The following is a 16,197-nucleotide window of genomic DNA, read 5'->3' as shown; positions in this document are numbered from 1 at the left end:
GCCTCCCATCCATCGACTGTCTACAAAGCGACTGCCTCGGAAAGGCAGCCAGCATAATTAAGGACCCCTTGCACCCCGGACATACTCTCTTCCACCTCCTTCCGTCAGGAAAAAGATACCAAAGTTTGAGGTCACGTACCAACTGACTCAAGAGCAGCTTCTTCCCTACTGCCATCAGACTTTTGAATGGACCTACCTCGCATTAAGTTGATCTTTTCTCTAAACCTTGCTATAACTGTAACAGTATATTCTGCAGTCTCCCCTTCCTTCCCTATGTACGGTACGCATTGTTTGCACAGCATGCAAGAAACAATACTTTTCACTGTATACCAATACATGTGACGATAATAAATCAAATCAAATATAATGTGGGTAAATGTGAGGTTATCCACTTTTGTGGCAATAACAGGAAGGCAGATTATTATCTGAATGGTGGCAGTTTAGGAAAAGGGAAAGTGTCATGAGATCTGGGTGTCATGGTGGAACAGACTGGATCGACTGGGCTTGTACTAACTGGAGTTTAGAAGAATGAGAGGGGATCTCATAGAAACATATAAAATCCTGATGGGACTGGACAGTTAGATGCACGAAGAATGTTCCCAATGTTGGGGACGTCCAGGACTAGACGTCACAGCCTAAGAATAAGAGGTAAGCCATTCAGGACTGAGATGAGGAAGAACCTCTTATCTCGGAGAGTTGTGAACTTGTGGAATTCTCTACCACAGAAAGCTGTTGGGGCCAGTTTGTTGGATATATTCAAGAGGGAGCTGGACGTGGCCCTTGCAGCTAAAGGGATAAGGGGTAAGAAGAAAAAAAACAGGAGTGGGATAATGATTTTGCATGATCAGCCATGATCGTATTGAATGGTGGTGCAGGCTTGAAGAGTCGGATGGCCGATTCCTGCACCAATTTTCTATGTTTCTATGAATGTGGTTAGGGGGAACTGCTACCTTTGAAAAAGAAATGCTCGTCTCGCAGGGCCAAGCGCATGGCACAAATCCTGCAGAAGCAGAGATAAGGAAACATTAGTTTAAAATATGACATCAGAGATTCTTGAGAAGGGCTATAAATCTGAATCCAGGCTGTAAATCTGCATCCTAAAATTCAATGGACAAACTGAAAATAATTACAAGAAAGGCCCTTAAGCCACATTTAATGATTAGGTGATCAAGGTATTTTAAATCAATTATATAAACAAGAGCCTTGGCTGTCAGGTATTCTTATCTGATAGATGAAAACACACCACATGACCAAAGGCTTAAAGAGAAATAGTTTATATCACAAATGTATAAGACGTGTACCCCTCTAATCTGAGAGCTGAATTCTGCAGTTTGTGTAGCTGTGCACTTCTTTATTACTTGTGTGTTGTGCTGTACTTTACTATCTCAGCTTTAACACAGATTTGTCCTTATGCACTGAGATGTTTTGAAGTGATGTCATCTCGGAATCAGGTCAATATGCCATCTACTCTTAATTAGCTTCACTCCAAGTACTAACGGTCACCAGGAGCTTATTGAGCTTGCAACATACTGATAAGCACCAGTATTGATGGAAACTCTGCAAGATTCCAATTCGTCATCTGGGATAATGGGACCAAAAGTGTTACTTTGACATGTCATTTCATGCTGCTGTTACTTCAAATAAGCAAACACATTAAAACTAAGGGACATTCCACAGGCAAGATAACAAATACCTTGGAAACAGTCAGAAGGTACAGGAAATGGCACTCACTCTGAAGACGTCAGAGACTGACTATGTGCTGCCTGAGCCAATGAGCTCAGAAACACCACTGCCATGCACGTGGGTAGGAGAATTATTCAACATGTAGCTCAAAGGATGAGCAAGAAGTACATACAGCCGACCAGAGGACTGTGAGCCAGTGTTTGAGTGAACTGACTGTATGTCACTGCCTGTCAGAAATTCTGTGAAACTTATAACAGAATGCCTGAGGGGTAGCGTGGTGGCACAGTGGTTAGCACTGCTGTCTCACGGCGCCCAGGTCCCAGGTTCGCTCCTGGCCCTGGGTCACTGTCCATGTGGTGCTTGCACATTCTCCCCGTGTCTGCATGGGTTTCACCCCCACAACCCAGAAAAGGTGTGCAGGGTAGGTGGATTGGCCACGCTATTGCCCCTTAAATTGGAAAAATGAATTGGGTATGCTAAAAAAAAAATTTTTAAACAATGCTTGTACCCGGTGTGAATGGTAGCTAGTCTGAACCAAGGGTCTTACACCAAGCTGCACTCCCAATGGTTCCTGATCCCAGAACACCCAGAACTCCAGCCAAAGGTTGTCAGATACCAGGACCATTTTACCAGTGATCATGATGCCTAGTCCTCCAGGTTTCAATACAACCTGTGCTGTATTTCTCTATCTATCTATCTAACCTCTCATCTAATGCTCCTAGAATCTGATACACCCCTAATGTTGATAGTTATTTAGCATTATGCCTTATTCTGACTACAGGCATGATGGCAGATCTGAGGGCGTAGTCTTTCTCCCTGTGCATCAGTTAGTCCAAAACTATCAAGTGTTCTTTTAAACAAAGTACGCGTTCCTATTGCTTCTCATGACTACACAATAGGTTCAGCACCAGCTTCATGATGAGGATTATTTGTGGAGTTGAATATGGAAAAAAAAAACCTCAATTTACTGGGGTGGGGAGGAAATGCCCCAAAACTTTGCCACTTGGTTGAAATTAGACCATTTCATCACTTAATCTAGTTTAAACTAGTATGGCAGGGAGTGGGAACCGGAGACTGGGGAAGAGCTTGAGAATAAGACAAATATAGCTAAGAGGGAGGGAAGGCAGAGGGAGGTCGCTGATCTCAGTGGGTTTGAAGGTGGCGTGCATTTTGCTTAAATGCAAAAAGTAAATGCAAGAAGTATAACAGGTAAGACGGATGAATTTAGAGCTTGGATTAACTTGGGGAATTATGATATTGTTGCTCTTACGGAGACGTGGTTAAAGGAGGGGCAGGACTAGCAGCTTAATATTCTGGGATATCAATGTTTTAGACGAGACGGCAGGATAGCAGAAAGGGTGCATTACTGGTTAGGGAACATATCACAGCTGTGATGAGGGTGGCATCTTGGAGAGGTCCTGCAACGAGGCATTATGGGTAGAACTCACAAATAGGAAGGGTGTAATCACAATATTGGGGTTATAGTATAGGCCTCCCAACAGCTAACGGGATACAGAGGAACCGATATGTAATCAGATTCTGGAAAGATGTGAAAATAGCAGGGTTGTTGTGGTGGGTGCTTTTAATTTCCCCCCATATTGATAGGGATTCCTTTAGTGCCAGAGGTTCGGATGGAAAGCAATTTGTTAGGTGTGTCCAAGAGCGTTTTTTAAACAATATGTTGATAGTCCAACCCAGGAGGGAGCCTTACTGACCTATATTGTGGTATGAGCCCAGCCATCTGACCAAAGTTTCAATTAGGGGAACATTTTGAGAATAGTGATCATAGTCTTCAAATGCTCATGGATCAGGACAGGAGTGGTCCTCGAGTGAGGGTGCTAAACTGGGGGAAGTGAACTACTGAATTCGGCAAGAGCTGGAGAATGTGGATTTGGAACGGCTGTTTTAGGGTAAATCCACATTTGATATGTGGGAGTCTTTTAGAGACCAGTTGATTAGAGTGCAGGACATAAATGGCAGGATTAGGGAACCATGGATGACAGGGGAAATTGAGAGACTAGTCAAAAAGAAAAAAGGAAACATACACAAGGTCTAGGTATCTAAAAACAGACAGAGCTTTTGAAGAGTATAGGGAGAGTAGGAACAAACTCAAATGAGGAGTTACAAGGGCTAAAAGAGGCTATCTGAAGGCTATATAAAAATAAATATAAAAGGAGCTAGAGAAAGAGTAGGCCTATCCAGGGACAAAGCAGGGGAGTTATGCATGGAGTCAGAGGAAGTGGGTGAGATCCTTAATGAGTACTTTATGCATCGGTATTCACCAAGGAGAGGGACATGACAGATGTTGAGGTTAGGGATGGGTGTGTAAATACTCTGCGACATGTCAGCATAACGATGGACAAAGTGTTGGATATCTTAAAATGCATTAAGGTAGACAGGTCCCCTGGGCCAGATGAGATATATCCCAGGTTACTGTGGGAGGTGAGAAGAAATAGCTGGGGCCTTAACAGATACCTTTGATCACAGGCGAGGTTCCAGAGGACTGGAGAATGGCCAATGTTGTCCTTTAGTTTGAGAAGGGATGCAGGGATAATCCAGGCAATTAAAGGCCGATAAGCCTGACATCAGTAGTAGGGAAGCTATTGGAGAAGGTACTGAGGGACAGGATGTATTCACATTTGGAGTGATAGACAACATGGTTTTGTGCGGGGAAGGTCATGTCTTACGAATTCGAGTCTTTTGGGGGGGGGTGACAAAACTAATTGATGAGGGAACCTCTGTGGGTGTCATCTACATGGACTTTTTGTTTGACAAGGTTCCTTATGGCAGACTGGTACAAAAGGTAAAGTCACATGGGATTCAGGGTGTGCTAGCTAGATGGATAAAGAACTGGCTTGGCACAGGATACAGAGAGTAATAGTGGAAGAGAGTTTTTCAGAATGGAGATCTGTAACTAGTGGTGTTCCACAGGGACCACTTTGTTGTGACCTGGAGGAAAATGTAGATTAGTAAGTTTCAGATGACACTCTAAGTTAGAGTTAAGAACTCTACCGGTCAGAGAATACAGATAGATTGGAGAGTTGGGCAGAGAGATGGAGTTCAATTCAGACAAATGTGAGGTGATGCATTTTGGAAGATCAAATTCATGTGTGAATTATACAGTAAATGGCAGAACCCTCAGGAGCATTGACAGAGGGATCTAGGTGTTCAGCTCCATGGAAGTGGACAAGGTGGTCAATAAGGAATACTTGCCTTTGCATCAGCCGGGGCATCGAGTACCAGAGTTGGCAGGTCAGGTTACAGTTGTAAGCCACATTTGGAATATTGCGTGCAGTTTTGGTCACCACACTACCAGAAGGACACGGACGCTGCGCATGCAAAGAAGGTTTAGATGTTGCTTGGTCACGAGGGCGTTAGCCGAGGTTGAATAAACTCGGGATTGTTTCTGTTGGAAAGACGGAGGCTGAGGAAAGATCTGATTGAGGTCCACAAAAATTGCAAGAGGTACAGACAGGGTGAATAGTCAGAAGCGTTTTCCACAGGGTGGAACAATTACAATGGGCACAGACTCAAGGCAAGGGGGAGAATTTAGGGGAGATGTGTGTGGGGAAAATTCAGGTAGATGGTGGTGGGTGCCTGGAATGCATTGCGAGTGGAGGTGGTAGAGGCAGGCAGAATAGCAACATTAAGAGGTCTCTTGATAGACAATAAACCATGTGGAATGGAGGGATGCAGATAGTTTGGGCAATAAGTAGTAGGTCTAATTAAGGAATCTGGATTGGTGCAGGCCTGATGGGCCAAAGGACCTGATCCTGTATCCAATTCACTTTTTTTCTCTAATTAAGGGGACATTTAGTGTGGCCAATCAACCTAACCTGCACATCTTTGTATTTTGGGGATAAAACGCCCACAGGGAGAATGTGTAAACTCTACATAGCTTTGTATTTTGGGGATAAAACCCTCACAGGGAGAATGTGTAAACTCTATACAGACAGTGACCCGGGTTCGATCCTAGGTCCTCAGCACCATCACAGCAAAGCTAACCACTGCACCACCCTGTCCTATGCTGTAATTTTCTTTGTTCTAATATGGGGCACTAAACCTGCAGATTGCTTCACCACACCAATCAATGAAGCATTTACCAGTCAATTGCTCCTATATTGGTATGGGGTTGTGGTTAGAAGGAAGCTGGTATCAAAGAAAAATCAAATCAATAAATCCCAGAGGCACAACTCCCTTAATGCAAACATTAATTTCAGATGATGAATGCGGTTATCTCTTAATGGATCAGCCAAGTTATTTCCAAATATTTCATCTGACAAAAGTAACATCCAGACCTCGGTGATTTATACCTATACCAGTATTGTGAGTGTGAAGGTTTGTTGTCCTTGCCCAATATGATGAACGATATTCTTTCGGGTGAGAGATGTGCGTATGCTTCTTACTTCCATTTCAGGTCCTTAGTTAGTCTGGGCTGTGTGGTCCGATTTCTTGCATTCTACTTATTCTCAATGAACAGGAATTTGGAATTGACAACTATTTAATAGTGCTGAGGGATGTGAAGAATTGTTAGAAAGGGCTGCAAAAATCACTCAGAAGCCAAATCTGTAGAAAAATCTCAAATGTCTGAATCTTAAATTTATCCATCAGTAATGAAGCAATTAACTCAATACTCAATTTCCATTTTTAAGCAACTCACTGATGGCATGTTCATTCATTAAAAATGAATCACAACGGTGTGCACTGAAATTGCATCAAGGGAGATTTAAAAAAACATTAGATCTGGTGAAGCCAGGGTCTTTCAACATCAGACGGGGTACTTTGGATTACAGGGAATGTAAAGTCAATTTCATAGAATGTTGTGCAACCCCAAAATCTACTGGTAAATGATGTCTCCTTTATTTTGCATGATGTGGTAAAGTTTTAGGGAAATCAATCAAGGCTCATGGAAATAGTTACCATTCGAAGCAATGATGTAATAACACATGATTACCAGATCCAGAGGAGCTCCAACCTTGGCACAATTCCCAAGATGCATATAGAGCTGTAACTAAAAGAAGCTGCTCAACTGTGGGAGAAGTGACATACCACAAAGCAAGTTCATCTGGACCTGGGAGAAGGGACAAACCACAAATACAACCATCTGGACCTGGAATGCATCATAACCAGTGACCCCAATTGTGCTATCCCTTAATCTAATCATGCATCTAGGAAATTTTTTGACCTTGGATTCCCCGCTGGGTCGCTGTGTGCGCGCGGAGTCTGCACGGGTTTCCTCCGGGTGCTCTTTTCCTCCCACAGTCCAAAGATGTGTAGGTTCGGTTGATTTGCCCTTGTGACCAAAACGTTGAGATGGGGTTATTGGGTTACAGGGATAGAGTGGAAGTGAGGGCTTAAGTGGGTCAGTGCAGACTGGATGGGCTGAATGGCCTCCTTCTGCACTGTATGTTATGTTATTCTGGTCAACCAAGTCAAAAGCATGAAGTGTACTACATGGTCACTGCTTGGTCAAAGTAGGTAATTTAAAAAATGAAAGGTAGAGGGGAAAAAGGTTTACAGAATGTATGCTAGAGGAATTATTATAACCTAGGAAACCGAAGACAAGGCCACCAAATGGTGGAGCAATTAAAATCAGGGGTGCACATTAGATGAGTATTTGGAAGATCTTTCCTGAGAACTTAAAATTAAAATGTTGCCAGATGGAGCTATAGGTCAAGCAGCTCTGGATAATGGAAAACAGGATCTAGTGCAAGTTAACTCACAGCCGTGGAATGAGGCCAAAAAGTGCTATCTAGTGTAGAGATGAAAGGATTTCTACAGTCAGCCAATTGAAAAACAATAGGCAGTTTAGTTACACAATGTTACTGATGCAAGTTCAAACATGGCAAGGCTACAAACAGATGAAGTACCTGTACCAGCCACCCCAAGCAGGTGCCAGAATGTGGAGACTAGGGGCTTGTCACAGTAACTTAATTTGAAACCCACTTGTGATAATAAGCGATTTTCATTTATTCAAGTAGATAGCTTGGGACATAAAGCACAGACCAAGAGAGCCATGTGCCCAATTACATTTCTGCTCATCTAGTATTAGATTTACAGTTTGGCAATGAGGGGGAAGTATCAAGATACATTACTGGGGAGGGGAAGAAAGAGCAGCATTCTTGGGAGTCATTAGGCTAAATCATGGCAACCAGATGAGTGCAACTTCCCCCAAGGTCAATAATCACACTGCCAGGGCAGCACGGTGGCCTAGTGGTTAGCACAACCGCCTTACGGCGCTGAGGTCCCAGGTTCGATCCCGGCTCTGGGTCACTGTCCGTGTGGAGTTTGCACATTCTCCCCGTGTCTGCGTGGGTTTTGCCCCCACAACCCAAAAATGTGCAGAGTAGGTGGATTGGCCACGCTAAATTGCCCCTTAATTGGAAAAATAATTGGGTAATCTAAATTAAAAAAAAAAAATAAAAATAATCACACTGCCATGGTCTCCTGTAAATTGAGACAGTCGTGGTGGAAGAATGTGGGCAATGCAGAAAGGCTGAAAGCCTATTCAATGTTGTGGCTGGATTTGAAAAGAGAGTGGCCCATTCTTTTCCAATAAAAAAAAGGGGCAATTGTGTGGCCAATCTACCTCTCCAGCACATCTTTGGGTGGAGTGTTGAGACCCATCTGGAATATGTTGTGGATGGATTTTTGCTGTTCATTTGTTACTGGAGACCATCCAAGAAAAGATTGATGTTAGTATCCAATTAGTGATTAACATGTCAAATCTGAAAGCCAGCCCTACACCATAAAGTGTGGTTTGGGAAAAAAAAAGGTTCAACAACTGCCATCCAAAGCCAAAAAAGTTCTCAAATTGAAGTAAGAGCCAACTTGTTTAACTTCAGCAAAATCTCCTTCACAAGTGGCTTCCTGAATCCTAATGTTAAAGGATCAATAATCCCCATTTAAAGTTTGCGGGCTGGGAAGCTGCCAGCAATAAAAATGGCAAATATTTGGGACCATGCACAAACTTGCAAAATGTAGCTTTATTTTAATTAATAAATTTAGAGTACATTTAGCATCTACTTGTTTCAGTAATTCAACACCTTCACTTTTCTCTTCCCCCAGCTAATGTCTTGTGCTGGATTTTCCATTTGTATAGGCTCAAGAACAGGATCCCCAGAAAGCAGGCAAGCAGTGGGGTAGCCACAAGCATTAGCCGATTATCTGTGAAAATGGGGAGAGAGAGATAATGAACAAGACCAAAGAAAAAGTTTCAATACAAGGAGTTATCACAGGCATTTCAGCCCATTCTGCGACTGAATAAGATCATTGCTGAAGACTTACTATCCTCCCCAGAGAAAAAAAGACACATCTTATTGGTCTTAATGGACAAACCATTTTTGTCTTAATCAGTGACCTGGATTCTCAAATCCCCTTACCAGATCCACCCAGTCAGGACCTTATTTAACTGCAGCAGGTAGAAGCCTGGCTTGTCCAGTTTTTCCCTCAGGCAACCTTCCTGAATTGCTTCCAATGCATTTTAGATCCTTCCTTGAATGAGGTCAGCTAATACTGTACATAGTTCTGTGGTTTCACTAGTGTCCAGTATAGCAAGCAACCTCCTACTTCCGAATTACTGGTTGTATCTGCATACTAGGGCAGCACGGTGGCCTAGTGGTTAGCACAACCGCCTCACGGCGCCGAGGTCCCAGGTTCGATCCCGGCTCTGGGTCACTGTCCGTGTGGAGTTTGCACATTCTCCCCGTGTCTGCGTGGGTTTCGCCCCCACAACCCAAAAATGTGCAGAGTAGGTGGATTGGACACGCTAAATTGCCCCTTAATTGGAAAAAATAATTGGGTAATCTAAATTTTAGAAAAAAAAAAAAAAAAAGTATCTGCATACTAGCCTTGATCCAGCCTGCCAAAATGGAGAGTTTCCCCACATTATACTCAGCTGCTAGATCTTTGCCCGTTGTCTTCACAACTATCTTTGTCCAATCAGTCATTTAAATAAATTGTTGAGTTCTCAGCACTGATCCATGACACTACTTCCATCCCGCCCCTCTAAGTTTAGCCAGCCAATCCTCATGTTACGCCCTACACCATGAGCTTTCATTTTCCACAATGTGACAATGTCTTCTGGAAATCCAGTTCATCTTTATCCACAATTTCAAAGGCTCGATTTCACTTCACAAGATACTGGTTCAATTAATCTGCCACCTTTCATTATTAATTTCACAGGACCAATGTTCACTGACTAGTTTCAATAACTATAGAAACTTAGAAATGTTGCCCTGCTTTGTCATTGTTCTTTATATCAGACCTGTTACCTATTAGTCAACAGATGGTGGGTCCTCCCTTAAATGAATTGCTTCCATTCTGAAATATGCTGTTAAGGTCCAACACTGCACCTGTCAATTCAATTCCTACCGCAATTTGACTAGCCCTGCTTCCATCCACAACATTTCCCTCTGGTTTAACCCAAAACCTGGTCCTGTATGCATTGTGCAAGGATTGTAGCTACTAGTTATTTCTAGGTAGCAAATGAGATTACAGCTGAAGTTTCAGATCCAACACAAACAAGCATTAGTAAGAATCCTTGCACTATAAATCAACGGTGACCATTTGTCCACACTTTATGTTGAGCTTTCAGGCATTTAGCCATTTACAATAGTACTTCACCTGTTGGGATCTTGGCCAAAGTTCTGGATTCAGAGTGAACACTGTGCACCTTCAATGGACCAACTTTAGTCGAGAGTGTAATGCCAGTTTTCAAATCTAAGAAAGATTGTAAATATATGTTAAGCACAAAAAAAAATTTAGTATGCATCCAGCAGCAATTTAATAGAATTGTACCTCGTTTATGGCGAGATTGAATAGGCTGGCAGATTGTGTTACAGCAGTCACACAAGGAACTTTGTAATGGGGCATCCAAAAGCTGCCAACTAAACAGAATTGTACAATTAATCAACATAGGGGAAATTATGGAATGATTCAAGAGATCCAAGGGACCACATGGCAGCTAAATTTGCTACTGATAAAAGTAGGCAAGCAAGTTTGAGAAAGGGAAGGGAGAACAGAGATAGGAGGATCTGGGTGCCCTGGTATACCAATACAGCAAGTGATTTAAGAGGAAGGGATTATTTAAGAGGAAGTGGAATAGAATACAGAAGTGAGATGTTTTACTTGTACATGGTGGGGGCAGCAGTGGTCAGCGCTGCTGCCTCAGGCACCAAGTTTGATCCTGGCCCCCCCCGTCCGTCTGGACACTGCATGCTCCTTTCCAGGGACACTTGGCTGCAAATGTAGTGTGGAAGAGGGGCAGACCGTCTGGCCGGACAACCCTCATGTGGACTGGTCATGCTAAATTGCCTGCCCCTCAAATGGAAAACATTGGGTACTCCCAAATTTTAAAAAAGTTGTCCCCTTGTTAAGAAATAAGCAGCTCACGTTTTCACTGAAATCTGTGACTTGGCCAACATCCTGTACAATAGTTTTTTTTAAGTACCCAATTCTTTCTGGGGCAATTTAATGTGGCCAATCCACCTACCCTGCATCTCTTTGGTTGTGGGGATGAAACCCATGCAGATATGGAGAGAATGTGCCAACTCCACACAGACAGTGACCGAACCCAGGTCCTCAGTGGGAGAGAGGCAGCAGTGCTAACCACTGGGCCACCATATAGCCCCTCTATTGGATTTAATATGGAGAGGTGATCTTATGGAAGCATCCCATCAGTACTTCATAGGCCATTCAGCCCATTGAGTTTACACCAGCCCCTGAAAGAGCACCCTACCCAAGCCCACACTTCACCCTATCCCCGTAACCCAGCAATCCCACCTAACCTTTGGACACCAAGGGGCAATTTAGTGAGACCAATCCACCTATACAGCACATCTGGATTGTGAGAGGAAACCCACAGACAGGGAGAATGTGCAGACTCCACAGTGACCCAACACCAGGAATTGAACCTGGGTCCCTGGTGCTGTGAAGTAACAGTGCTAACCACCCCTTGACAGGAGATACTGCCCCTTGTGAAGAGACTAGAATTAGAATGTCTTTCCATTTAAAATAGGGAGGGGGTAGGAATTGGGGGCCATGGAGAGTGGGGTACAGTCAGATCAGCAATGATCTTTTGCATAGCACAGCAGGCTCAAATTACCTACTCCTGGTGTGTATGCTCATATGATGCGGTATATAGAGCAGCAAATGCTGTGGTGCAACAACCTCAGGAGGCAAAAATCCAACTTGCCAGAAAGTTAGTCTAGGAACATGCAGGAGCAGGGCAAGCCAAGCAAGGAAGTACTCAAGATGCCACAATGATGGAGATTTTGTGTGTTACATCACTACAGGGCCCATTATACTTCAGGTTGACAGACTTAAGCAAAAAGTACCCACCTTTCAGTTTTCTGGTCAAAAGAACATGCTTTGAGAGACTGATGTGCATCCCAGTTAGGGTCCCATACTACAACTTTACAGTGTATATATATCTGCAACAAAAAAAAGAGTGGAAGATGCATGAAATACAGGCCATACACAATACTGCATCACAGTTGAACTAGAAATTATAATAGGATTGTTTTGATTTAACTTACAGAACAGTAAACACCAGGTTTGATTTAAAGTGCCAATCATCACCAAGTGTGCACAGAGGCTATTCAGCTCATCAAGTCTGCACCAACCCTCTGACAGAGCACTCCACCCACATCCACTTAACTGCCCTACCCCAATAACACCTTAACCTCAGGAACACATCGGGGCAATTTAGTATGGCTAATCCACACATCTTTGGAAGGAATCTGGAGCAGAGAAAACCCACAGACACTGGGAGAGACAGAGGCTGGAATTGAATCCAGGTCCCTGGTGCCGTGAGGCAGCCCAGTTACAAATCAAACCACTTGGGTATTTGAATAAAAGTGAAAAGATAATCTTGAAATGGAGGTATTAGGTCAAGAAATCTGTTAAAATTGTATTTAATGACAGCCAGATCGGTAGAACAAGTGGTAGGTTTGCAGGCAATGCAGCTTGTAATTTAGAAAATTGCTTATATTGTCAAATTTTAGATGTTTCATCAAAATAGCCACTTCAAATTCCAAACTTACATCAGCACCCTCCAGACCGACAAATTTAAATGCCTGCACAACAAATTGTAGGTGCGACTCATCACTTCTGGGCAAGTACTTGGAATTTCCAGTTTTCCCATCAACAAGACATCTATAAAACAGGGGAGAAAGTTAAAGCCCACAACCAAAAGCATCCGTTTCTAAACATCAATACCCTTGCAGGATCATACCCATAGTTGTTTATGATGGTATAATTCTCTGGAGATGTGGCCAATGAGTTGGTTGGGGTGGCAACACATTCTTCCATGTATAGGCGGAGGTCTTGATGATATGTGGCGATGACCGATGCTTCCAAGTTAATGGAAGTTCCCAGGAAGAACACAGAATCCAGCCTCTCTGCTGTCCAATCATCTACAGCAGAAAGTTACATACATTACTCTTGTACAAGGGCAACTGGCAATAGTTTGATATGGGGTGTAATACTATTGAATGTGGTGTCCATGACTGCTAAGGGAGTTGGTGACATTGCCAGACTTCCATGAAGAGAAAAAGTGATAGTAGAGATGACATGGAAATTAAAATAGTCAAGAGTGATAGTATTGGGGAAAGTTTGTAGCCCCCCCCCCCCCAGTGTTGGGGTCCAGATCCCTGCTCCTCATGTACAGTGGACAAGATTGCCAGAGCACAATTTAAAAGATATGCCAATGCCAAAATACTGCCCCGTTTAAAATATTTTTGCCATTTTTCACTTGAAGTTACATACATATGTATTTACAACTGTTGCTAGGGCTCTTCACATTGTTGATAATCTATATTAGTTTTACTAGGAGGGAGATCCATTTCCCTCCTTAGCTCAAGGCACGGTAGCATAGTGGTTAGCACAATTGCTTCACAGCTCCAGGAACCCTGTTCGATTCCCAGCTTGGGTCACTGTCTGTGCGGAGTCTGCACGTCCTCCCAGTGAGTGCGCGGGTTTCTTCCCACAGTCCAAAGATGTGCAGGTTAGGTGGACTGGCCATGCTAAATTGCCCTTAAGTGTCCAAAATTTCCCTTAGTGTCAGGTGGGGTTACAGAATCTGGGCTTGGGTAGGGTGCTCTTTCCAAGAGCTGGTGCAGACTCGATGGGCCGAATGGCCTCCTTCTGCACTGTCAATTCTACAATTCTATGACTCAAGCAGATGACAGGTCCATTCTCAGTTTGGGCCATGTGGGAGGGATCTATGTTCCCTCCTGCAAAAGGCCTTCTCCACATTCCTTTTCTGCTATATGCAGGCATTTCATTCAGGCAGTGTCCTTAATGCTTAAAAACATTCGGGTTATGGTAGGTGAAGCTTAAGAATGCAGAGACAATATATAAACTAGAGGGCATAATTTAAAAGGGAGAAAAAAAAAAGCACAGCAACTTGGGGGGTTACATATTATTGAAGGTGGTAAAGGGTGAAGTTGAGCAGTTAGGGCAAACAAGATTCCAGCCTTACAAATTGTATACAAAAGGAAGTTATAATTAACTTGTATTAAGTACCGTTTGGCCTCATTGCATGGCACTGATCAATGGCACCTCATTGCATGGCACTGATCAATTACTAAATGAACAGGCAAGAAAAAAAGTCAAACTAACCCACAGAACCAAAATAGGCATCTACATGGCCTGCATAGCACATGAGAAAAGGCTCAATAACTTTACTGGTGTCCAGATGCATCCTTGGCATCACACAGAAAAACAGTCACCATTAGGTCAAAGATGCTAGCATTAAATCAAACAAAGCCAACTTCACTGGCTTGGCTCTGTGTGACATCACCAAGGAAAGAGTGTACCAGGGCATCCAAATGCAGTCAGGAAACAGGAAAGCCCTCTTAATGGGAAAATCTGGTTGAAATCAGTAGATGTCATCGAGTTTGTCATTAAGCTGACCAAACTATGGAAATCAACCTGCACAACTAGTAAGTTCCTTTGCAGAATTTGGCTTGTCAAGATTTAGAGGCTGCATTCCCATAGTTTTCAGCAATGAGGATGCCAATTATCTAGGAGGGAGTGTAGAAAGTCACAAGAACAGTTCCATGGATATTGGAGAAGCTAGAGTGATCCAGATAGTAGATTGAAGTATACCCATCTGCCATTGAAGATAAAAACCATCCATATTCAAAACTCAGTGAATTCTGTGCAGGGGTGGGGTATGAAGAAAAATTGGTCACACTTTCTGGTTTAGTGGAAAAGCTGCATTTCTGGATAGTAACAACTTACCATTCATTACTTTCATAGAAAAGATTAAACTACCTTCACCATCCAGAAAACTAATTAGAGGAAATTTTGGGGAAGGTACAGGCACTTCATCCCTAGGGAGAGAGAGAGAAAAAAAAAAGTTATGCATTTTTGAACAATTTCAGTATCTGGGACTCAGTGGATTTGGAAAGAGGTAGTCATCTCCTCTGGGCCTTGTAGCTAGTGAAGGAGGGGAGAGAATCAGGAGCAACAGCCAGTGAGCAAAAACAGATGGCTCCTCCAAACTTTTTTTGTGACCCCCTGTCCCTTAATTAAACTTCAGCCCTCAAGAATAGTTAAGCAGCCAGCGGTATTTATAATTGGTAAAAATTGTGTCAGGTCACCGGTTGACAGAGGTTTAAACGCGGCTGGGTTAGAGTCTTACACAGGGTATCGACACTCCAGGCGGGTGTGGAGCTGAGGCTCCTCCATCGCTGGCACTGGGCGGGTTTGGTACTTCAGATAATTCCAGTAAACCCTCTCTTTATCCGTCACCTGAGAGGGAAGGAGGGGGGCAGAAGAAAAGAGGGCAGCAATCAGGGCTAAACGTAGGTCAATATGGAGAGAGCGAGCGGTAGGCCCGAGTGTCACCCACCAGTCTGCCAGCCCTACAGTCCAGCAAGCCATACTGAAAGGTGAGGAGCCGGGCAGAGATGGAGTTGGGAGGACAGTCTCCCAGCGAGAAAGCGGAGGCATCAAAGCGGCTGAAGAAGTCCATGGACACGTGTACGGTCAGGGTGGAGTTTCCGCAGGAATGGGCGATCCCATGTTGAAGAGCTGAAATCAGAGAGAAGGTTAAAACGGCGCCAATTCAGGGGCCACAGACTACAAACAAACACAACCGTACACCACAAAAACACCTGCCTGCTTGTCCCGCCAGCACCGTGAGCACCAGAAACATCACCACATTCCAGAACACAATCATTTTGGTTTTTGTTTTGAAGGAAGCTGATCTCTCCTAACGCCGCATAAAGGGGCCGTGACCCGTTTTATAGCACTAGCTTATTCAGGATCATTTAAATCACGCCTGATCCAATTTGCAGCCCCATTGAAAAATCTCGAGAATTTATTGTGGCTAATAAGGGGGTGGGCGGGTCTTTATTGGACAGCGAGGGAAGAAACACATCCTGTTGTGAGATAAACGCATTTCAGAAAATATCCCCAATCTATCCAACCTGGGAGTCAGAGGGAGCCCTAAAGTTCACGATTCTGTCCGCTCAGGTAACCTTATAATGCGCCCACTGATTT

General features: G+C 43.5%; 1 protein-coding gene across 1 annotated transcript; it reads right to left on the bottom strand.

The window, feature by feature from the left end:
• Positions 1-8,650: 8,650 nt before the first annotated feature.
• On the bottom strand, positions 8,651-15,952 carry LOC119977305 (zona pellucida sperm-binding protein 3-like). The gene is made up of 10 exons (XM_038818067.1): positions 15,814-15,952; positions 15,545-15,726; positions 15,335-15,444; positions 14,932-15,023; positions 12,920-13,100; positions 12,729-12,840; positions 12,025-12,116; positions 10,483-10,571; positions 10,309-10,404; positions 8,651-8,850 (listed from the first exon to the last, which is right to left on the bottom strand). The coding sequence occupies exons 1-10, from the start codon at positions 15,872-15,874 to the stop codon at positions 8,732-8,734; spliced, it is 1,134 nt and encodes a 377-aa protein (XP_038673995.1). The 5' UTR covers positions 15,875-15,952; the 3' UTR covers positions 8,651-8,731.
• Between the last annotated feature and the right edge of the window lie 245 nt (positions 15,953-16,197).

The sequence above is a fragment of the Scyliorhinus canicula genome, chromosome 1, assembly GCF_902713615.1.
Source record: "Scyliorhinus canicula chromosome 1, sScyCan1.1, whole genome shotgun sequence".
NCBI classification, from domain to species: Eukaryota; Metazoa; Chordata; class Chondrichthyes; order Carcharhiniformes; family Scyliorhinidae; genus Scyliorhinus; species Scyliorhinus canicula.
This window is presented reverse-complemented; position numbering and strand designations above follow the sequence as displayed.